Source organism: Chenopodium quinoa, unplaced genomic scaffold, assembly GCF_001683475.1.
Source record: "Chenopodium quinoa cultivar QQ74 unplaced genomic scaffold, ASM168347v1, whole genome shotgun sequence".
Lineage (NCBI taxonomy): Eukaryota > Viridiplantae > Streptophyta > Magnoliopsida > Caryophyllales > Amaranthaceae > Chenopodium > Chenopodium quinoa.
Genome location: NW_018745286.1, coordinates 2889648 through 2899793, shown reverse-complemented (window position 1 = coordinate 2899793; position 10146 = coordinate 2889648). Strand labels below are relative to the sequence as shown.

The 10146-nt window shown below is 34.1% G+C and overlaps 1 protein-coding gene across 1 annotated transcript; it reads left to right on the top strand.

Annotated features, from left to right (window-relative positions):
- The first annotated feature begins 1710 nt into the window (after positions 1–1710).
- Positions 1711–2910, top strand: LOC110712039. The gene has a single exon (XM_021890464.1). It carries the CDS (start codon positions 1711–1713, stop codon positions 2908–2910), a length of 1200 nt encoding a protein of 399 aa, XP_021746156.1.
- Positions 2911–10146: the final 7236 nt, after the last annotated feature.

Here is a 10146-nt window from a genome sequence, read left to right as displayed (position 1 = left end):
CGTTATTTTCACCCAGTTGTTTTTGCCTATTTGCAATAGTGGTAGTTTTTACATTATTGTACTTCTTTTATCATTAATATCTTAACTGTAATGTAATTAAATATTTAAAAATAACATAAATTAATATGTGGATATTTATTACATATATTAATTAATATGTGTTATAGGATTACTTCGCCAGTGGTTATAAAAGTTACTCGATCAATATTATAAGGGTTACTTTGTTATTTTATAAACAGTAAAATGGTGTAGACAACCGCACATAAAACTCGTTGTTGTACTTAATGTGAAGACATTTTAATTAATGTTAATTACATTTATGTATTGATAATAATATATAGTAAAAATTAGCATATGAATTGTGTATATGTTAAAGTAATTTTTTTTTTTAAAAAAAATTTTGTTGTAAACTTGTAATAATATTGTTGGATTAATCTCGATGTATTTTAATTGTTTTATATAAATTTTGTTAATTAATAAATAATATCGTAAATTTATAAATGATCAAAGTTGTATATTGGTAAGTGTATAATATCCGAATGAAATGGGTAAAGTATTGTGAGACAACGGGGAGCAGTCACGTTGATAGCGCTTAGCAGATGCGAGGAAAGGAGAGAGGAAAAGCGCGGTAGAAGGGGGATAAGTGACGCGGTATTTGGTGGAATAAAAATAATACTAACGGCTGAGATTGAGCGCCCGCCATAGATCAACGGTTGTAGTTGTTTTGGGTCCATGAAAATTGCCGTTTCTGCTAAGGGTGGTTGGACTTTTTTTATTTTAATGGATTTGGAATAAAAATGTGAGGAAAGATTTATTAAGGTATGATTAGTGTGACCTCTTGGATAAGTCAAGTGCTAAAATGTGAATTATCAATTCACTTAGGAAGTCCAAGGTCATACTCGTGACTTTTTCAATCTTTGGGTTTTATTTTTGGAAAAAATTGATACTAATAATCCCACTTTTAGTTGGTTTTCTGTTAATAATCATACATTTTAATTACGGAGATTGCTTTTAGTAGATGTGTTCCTCCGGAGAGACGGGCTACTATTGTTAGCACATTGGGGGTCAGGGAGGTTGATAAGCATGAGAGGTACCTTGGACTGCCCACCGTTATTGGCAAATCCAAAAACGCCATATTTGCCGGGTTGAAAGAGAGGATATGGAAAAAATTAAATGGGTGGAAAGAGTTGTTTCTTTCGAGGCCGGGGAAAGAAATCCTAATTAAAGCAGTGGCCCAAGCAATACCTACGTACATGATGAGTATGTTTCATATCCCGGATGGTTTAATCGATGAAATACAGACCATCCTAAATAGATTCTGGTGGGGTACGACGGTTGATAAACGGAAGCTCCACTGGCAGTCATGGGATGCTCTGTGTCGTCCAAAGGCTCTTGGGGGCCTAGGCTTTAGAGATTTGAAATGTTTCAACCTCTCGCTTCTTGCTAAACAGATATGGAGGCTGCAATCAAATCCGAATACCCTGTTGTACAAAGTTCTACAGGCTCGCTACTTCAAAAAATCGAGTGTATTGAAGGCAAACAGAGGGCATGACCCCAGCTACATTTGGCGAAGCATTTGGGGAGCCAAGGGGTTGTTCAGAGACGGTCTGGCATGGAAAATTGGCAACGGTCGTGACATTAATATCTGGACTGACATTTGGCTAGTAAATAGTAGACGGCCTATTCACCTACAAAGACCTCCGGAGTTTGATGAAGGTTCGTGAATTGTTAACAGAAGATGGTCGTATTTGGGATGCAATGAAGGTTCGGCAGGTGCTTGGTGAGGAGTTATGCAGCCAGGTTCTCTCTCTTCCTCTCCCAATTCATGAGACAAGAGATACAACTTTCTGGATGCAATCAAAGAATGGTATATTCTCTGTCAAATCATGCTATTATCTGGCCAGGAAAGGTGCGATTGAGGCTATGGATACAAACAGCCTACACAAACTATGGTGTATAATATGGAGCTACAAAGGTCCACCAAAACTTAAACACTTCCTGTGGAATGCGGCAAAAGGTAATCTAGCGGTAAAGAGCCGGCTAATGCAACGTCACATTGTTGGTGACAGTAAGTGCCCACTCTGCGAGAATGAGAATGAAACTATCCTACACGCTTTGTTTGATTGTACCATGGCTAAAGAAATATGGCTACATAGTCAATACAGGAGGATAGTAGATGAGGCGCCTGCGGAATCTTTTGCAGATAGATGGGTATGGCTTGACCAGAAGGTGCAGGGTGATGGTATCTACCAAATAGCAGCTCTTATATGGGCTGCTTGGCGTTGCAGAAACCTGCTCCTATTTGAAGGAGTTCGCAGCAATCCGACAGTGCTGGCTGGGAATCTCTGCAGATGGGTGGCTGATTACGGTGCTTATGCAAAGTGCGTCTTTAATCCTCAGAAAAGGGTGGGGATTAAAAGTAACAGTGTGTGGCTTCCTCCCCTAAGAGGTGTACTTAAACTGAATGTTGATGCACATGTAGGTAGTGCAGGTAAAGCAGCTGTTGGCGTTGTGGGCAGGAATGAGGATGGAACTATTGTGTTGACTGCTACTCAATCCATTGTCCAGCAGTCCCCAGAGATTGCCGAAGCCGTTGCTGTTAGATATGGTATGATCATTGCCAGAAGGTTCGGTTTCGAAAATATATGGATCGAGTCGGATTCCCTCAATGTGATTTCTTGCATCTCGCCCAATTCGAAGGGCCATGCCCCAATCTTTAATGTTTTTGATGATATTAGGATGTGCAGAGCTGGATTTAATAGTTGTATTTTCTCTCACGCTAAGCGTTGTTGCAACACTGTTGCTCACCTTATTGCTAGGGACTTTATAGGGGATCATTCAGAGCTCATACGCTTTGATTCTTTTCCCCAAAACATTGTATCTTTAGCGGAGATGGATCTACAAATTTAATAAAATTGCTCTAACATTCCTTTCAAAAAAAAAAATAATCATACATTTTGATTATTATCTAATAATTTCACTTTTGGGGTGTATTTTCTTCTACTGGTCTCTGTCCTGTTGGTAACCGCTAGAATGGATAACATGCCATGTGGCACTTTGTAATTCGCCGAAACATATTTTTTCATTTAATTTTTTTCCCCTTTCCTTCTTCCTTATCCTTTTCTCCTCCTACCTCCATTCTTCCCGACTAGGCAGACCATCCCTCCCCCCTGCAACTAGCCACCCACACCCACGACCCCAAAACACCAGATCCCAGCCATGCCCATCCTTGTGAAACGTCCATCACTTGTGAAACGCCCATCACTCTCACTCCCGAAAAACCCTACCCCAACCTATTCCCGTTCTAAAGCTGGTGAGTAGCCAAGGAATTAAAAAAAGAAAAAGAAAAAGAAAAAAAAAACCTTTACTTACCCAAAGAATAGGTTACCAGTCATAAAGGACCATTAGAAGATAATGCCCCCTAAGAGTGGGATTATTAGATAATAATCAAAAGGTGGGATTATTAGCAGCGAAAATGTGGGATTATTAGAATAAAATTTTCTTTTATTTTTTAGGAATTTCAAAATTATAGATGATTCTAAATTTCTAATACTAGAGTGTACTTGTGCTAAAGCACGGAATATATAATGGTATATATCATCAATGTTTTTTTTTATTATTGTTGTATTATTAATTTATTTTTGTAAATATGTTTATGGGATTATTGAATTTGTTTAGTAGAAGTTATAGAATAGGAAATTATAATGGAAAATGATGGGTTAAAAAAAAAGTAGTATAGTTAACAGAAGTTGAGGATTAAGAGTTTGGAGTAACTGTAGTTCAAAGTTGGAAAAATGACTCTTAAATTATATAATAGATAGCAATGTGTTGTTTTTTAAATTTTTCTAAATTTAAATTTAAATTGGATAAGTTTTTTTGTTAGAGAAAAAGGAGGGAGTAGTTTTTAAAGTGAGAGTGAATAAGGAAGCTAGGTTGGGATTTTGGAGGCACCTTATTGATTGACTCTTAAGCATATCTTTGCTAAAGCACGCAATATATTAATCATTGGTTAGTTATTAGTTTTTTTTTCCCCTCAAATTTGGCATGAGGAGATTATTGTAAAACTCTCAATACAAGTGTTTAACACCTCTAAACTAATGACATCGCTTCTGAACTGCTTCTTAATAATTTTAAATGTCTTGGCATTGTTATTGATGGAGCTCTATTGATGTATAGTTGCAAAAGTGATAAAACTTTATTGGTCATCAAGATCGGCAAATTTGCTAGACGAATCTTCTAAACCTGCACCCCTAAACCAACAGACCAGTAATTCCACAAATTTGCAAGACAAATCTTCCAAATTTGTATCCCTACAACACGAAAAACAAACAAACAAACAATCAATACTAAAAATCCCACCATTAGGGAACCAACTAAACCCTACATGGAGGGACTGATTATAATCACCATACTGTTAGTGATTTTTATTAGTTAAAAACATTAACTTGAAGAAGAATTTAGGGCTAACCCCTAAGTTTTAATATGGTGGCTAGGTTTGAAAAGAGAGAACATAGACTTTTTTAGGGTCTTATTTTTAGCTTACTTAACTTTTTATAAAAAAAATAGGGAAGTTAATTGGTGATAAGTTATAGTTTTTTTATTTAAAAAAAAAAAATAATAAATAGAGAAGTTAATAGGATTTAAGGATAAAGAGTTTGGAGGCTTGTCATTAAATTGACTGTGCAATTATATAAAAGATTATAAGTTTTATTTTACTAAAACGGTATGCGGAGTATTTAATACCTACCAACATAATGTTAGGATAACAATAAGAAATCTATTTTTATTATTAGTACGAGTATATAATAACACAAATTAAGGGCGCCACATATCACACTCACTACATTTTTTTTCTATTTTTTATAAAACATTTATAATAAAATTATTATTCTTAAATTTAATTCATTACATATAATTAATCAGCATTATTTCTTTCACATTCCTACTAAATTAAATATAGACTATACGTTGTTTCAACAAAAAAAAAAAAAAAAAAAAAAAAAAAAAAAAAAAAAAGAAAACAAAAAAAAAACGAGATTATACGTAGTATATCGTTAAAGACTTTAAATATTCTATAACTTGCATAATTTAAGTAACACAAAGCCTCACCCAATACTTGGTCAGTCGGAACTACCAAATTCATGAACCACGAAAACGATGAACTTGCTCAAGAATCAAAGCTAACAATGGCTTCCACCCCCTCCCCCCCCCCCCCCCTTCTCTCTCTCCTCTCTTCTTCTCCTTCCTCACAATTCTCTCTCCTCAAGTAATAATGGCAGCGCAGCGTCTCCGATGAATTTTGCTCGACTTTGCTTAAATTTCTAATTGTATTAAATTGATTTATTAGGCTTTGTATGTTTGATATTCAAAGCGCAAAGTATTGGCTAAAATCAAGCCCAGGTTTAACCGAGATAAAACAAAGCAAGCATCAAAGAGATCGCCGGAAATCGATACTTCAAGTCGACGAATTTGACGCAAGGGTGTTGAGAATCTTGAGATGTTAGAGAATATTTCAATGTAGATGATGATGGATAACAACTTTTGATTTTTAATTTTATTATTTTTAATTTTTAAATTTTTTTTATTTGGCAATCTCTTGCTGCAAAACATAGTACTTTAGGTTGAGTGTTTCTACATCTAAATGTAAGAGATCAGCAAAGAGATCAGACACTTACTCATGGAGAAGCGGTAGGCTGGATCTTGTGCATACTTACACTAGAAAAAAAAATAAAAAATAAAATAAATAAATAACATTAGAACAAAAAAGTTTTGGCAATTTTTATGGCTTGATAATATAATTCGTAGTTTGGATGATAGTTGTAATTGTGTATATGATATCATTCATTGTTTGGATGATATTATCCATAGGTAAAATGATATTTTTTATTGGTTATATTATATCATCTATAGGCGCGATGATATCCTCTATTGATTATATGATATCATCTATTGTGTTATAATATCATCCATTGCCTAGATGATATCCTTTATTGACTCTATAATATCATCTATAAGCTGAATAATATCATCTATTGTTCATATGATATCATCCATTACTTAGATGATATCATTTATAGGATGGATGATATCCTCTTTTGGTTATATGATATTATGTATATGCTGGATGATATCCTCTATTGGTCATATGATATCATCTATTAGCCGGATGATATCCTCTATTAGTTCTATAATACTATCTATAAATTGAATGATATCATTTATAAGCTGAATTATATCTTCTATTGTGTCTATAATATCATCCCTGTTATGTGATATCATCTATAAGCTGAGATGGTTATTTTAAGGCTTGACTCATGAAGTTATTAGTGAGGCAAGACTCACACAATGCCTTCTCTTTAAGTAATAACATGAAAATTTTCATTATCCTCATTAGAGATAATTTGAGCTAGTTATTTGTGCAAATTATATAAGCGTATCACATTCATTATTGATTCAACATTTTCTTGTTATAGTGTTTTTTTTTTTTTGGTTATAATTTTATTCTATAGTGAAATTTTATTATTACATGATGAATACTTATGCATAATACTAACAAGCAATACACCTCAAGAAAAATAACCCGTAAGTAATTACATATTTTATATGTGGCTGGCCACACGGTGCGGTAATCCATCATAAGGGTTACTTTGTTAGTGTTATAGGGATTAGTCGTTCAGTTTTAAATGGGAAACTTCATCATTGTTATAAGGGTTACTTAGGGGTTACTCGGTGAGTATTACAGGGATTACTCGGTGAGTATTACAGGGGTTACTCGGTCACTGTTATAAGATTTAATTTGTTCTTTAAGCGGTCACATGGTGTGGCCAGCTACACACAAGACGCACTAGGTAATAACACATGCATTGAACTGGCCAAAAGGCTAGTTACAAGTAAAAAGATTAACCGTGCAAGAGCGATGCATGATCTCATAAATCCCTATATTAATAGGGAATACTAATTAAGGAAACATGGAATATATTTGCCTAAATCAATCATTACCCTATATTACAATTCATTTTATTAATTTGCAGCAAAAAAAAAAAAATTCATTATATTAATTGCAACACTTGTTTTTATCTTTATCCTAATTGCAATATTTTTATCCGATTTTATCTCTCCTACTTAAGAATGATAATGTTATTATGGTATCAATTTATCTGATCATCCGCTCTATATAAATGGTCAAAATGTATGAAAACCCGAATTACATAAATGGAAAACGGGTGATACTCCCCCTAATCCAAAATTGATTCATTTATATATCTACGAGTCTCACTAACCCCACTTGTATTGACTTTCAATCGTTTGCTCTTTCACTTGTAATTTTCTTTAATATATGAATTGAGCTTATTAAGATTAATCCGAAAAATTAGTTTAAAAAAAAAAGATTAATCCTTAAAAGAGGGAATGACTAAATTACTATACATTGTACTCCGTGTATGCTTTTTTTTTTTTTTTAATTTTTATTTTATTTTTTAATCGAAGTAGAAATATACACTATAACCAAACTTATAGAGAAGCACTCAACTTCAATACAACCAATCAACCATAAAAGAATTTTGAGAAGATGTGAAGAGCTTAGAGGTTGCGATTCATGTACAGCGTAAAGGGCTGTTTTATATAAAAAAAAAATTTAAGGATTTTTTCAAGGTAATGAATGTGTAATGTGAGGTTTAATTTCCTTAAAACGTTTAATTTCAAGGGTTCTTAGCAAAGAACTTTCAAACATTAAAACCCGGGTTCGGTCTTATGTGCGTTTTATTCCGAGTTTGGACTGGATGAAGACCGAACCGATTACATCATATGTCAATTTCCATATTGATCCTAACTTAGGTCTTGTTTAGTTCAACTTATTTTTACTTATTTTAGAAATATTTAGATCAGAAAAAATAAGTTCAGATTAGATCATATCATATAAAAAAAAATAAGTTCAAATCAGATTATCGTTTTACGTGCGGTTTTTTATCGCTAAATATCTTTACTTACGTAATGAAAAAAAATATAAACATTACATAGTAATAAAATTCACATTAATATGAATATAACAAGACCTCACTTGATATATTTCATTTTATAGATTATCATACACATAAGGTCAAATTTTGATCAAATCAGACAATTAGATCGGATCATATCAAACCAGAACAAATCAAATAATATGATCAAATCAAATAATATCATACCAGATCAGATCAAATAAATTAAAATAAGATGAACTAAACAATCCCTTACTCCTATTTGTGGACGGTACAAGCCCTTACTCCTATTTGTGCACGGTGCTGCGGTTGGGACTCGTGGGAGTACGATGTATTGACTACACGTCTTCTACACTATTATTAGAACTTCCTTTACAACTTTTGGTATCAATTTATTTATTTTTTTTCTTTTGTTTTTTTTTTTTCACTTTGTAGGATGTGGGACAAAGGTGAAAACTTTTTCGGAGGGAAGAGGAAATGATTAGGAATTTAGGATAGTCCAAAGCTATAGTCAAAGATGGAGAGTGTTTAATTATTATTGATTTTTTACGTTCTTTATTTTATACAATCATCCTTCTTTACGCAATCTAGTATGGAATTAATTCAAAATATAATAATTTTTTTACACCTCCATCTCAAAATAATTAACACGGTTAAGATTTTTCCTATTCATATAATATTAGTTTTAACCTTAATGTTTCGGGAAAACTCCTCAAATTGGAGTGTGTACCATTGATCAATATATATAGAGTTTACAATACTAGTCCTAATCTAGTACGATAAGAATACAAAATATACATAAAATCTATCCTAATCTGCAACAAATATTATCATAAATATAATATCTATCACACCCCCGTAGTCATAGCGAGAAGAGGTCGTACGCTAAGACTGGATCTAAACTCCAAAAATAAGTCTTGTGGAAGGCCTTTTGTGAAAATGTCCGCTAACTGATATCTGGAAGGAACATGTAGATCCCGAACATGACCCAATGCAACCTTTTTTTGAACAAAAATGAATGTCCATCTCCACATGTTTGGTGCATTGGTATTGTAGCAGGTTGCTAGGAAGGTAGATAGCGCTGACATTATCACAATAAACAATAGTAGCCTGACGAAGAGGACAATGTAGCTCCAATAAAATATTACGAAGCTAACAAACCTCAGAGACACCGTTTGCGATGCCTTGATATTTTGCTTCTATACTCGATTTAGATAATGTAGGTTGACTCTTAGATGACCAAGAAATGAGGTAGTCCCCAAGAAAGCAGCAATAACCCGATGTAGAACGATGGGTTTCGGGCCAACCCCCTAGTCAACGCCAGTGTAAGTAATCAAACGAGTAGAAGCAGGCGGATATAAATGTAAGCCATGATCAATGGTACCCTGAACATAGCGCAAAATGCGCTTTAAAGCATCATAATGAGATTCTCGGGGATCATGCATAAAAAGACACACCTGTTGCACTGCATAGGTAATGTCAGGCCTAGTGAAAGTAAGGTACTGAAGAGCACCTGCTAAACTGCGATACAAAGTAGGATCTCAAAAAGGTGGTCCTGAATTTGCACTAAGTTTGGACTTAGTGTCAATTGGAGTAGCTGTAGGTTTACAAGAGCCCATACCTGCACGCTCTAAAATCTCATGTGCATACTTTTGTTGAGAGTAGCAAATAAGAAGGATTACGGGTCACCGCAATCCCTAAAAAATAACTCAGAGGACCCAAATCAGACATAGGAAACTCGGTTTGCAACTGAGATATAATCCCCTTACGCAACCTGTCAGAAGAGGTAGTTAATATAATATCATCAACATAAAGAAGCAAATATGCCATATCATTACCTTATCGAAAAGTAAAAAGAGAGTTGTCACTTTTAGCAATGACAAAACCAATCTAATAAAAATACTCGCAAAGCGCCGGTACCAAGCTCGAGGAGCTTGCTTCAACCCATATAGAGCCTTACGAAGCCGACATATATAGGAGGATGCTCTCCGATCAAAAAAACCCGGAGGTTGATGCATATAAATAGTTTCTTGCAAATCACCATGTAAATAGGCATTTTTGACATCTAATTGATGAATCGACCACTTTTTAGCCATAGCTAAGCTGAGAACAGTACGAATAGTGGTTGGTTTAACTACCGGACTGAAAGTCTCATCATCACAATCCACAC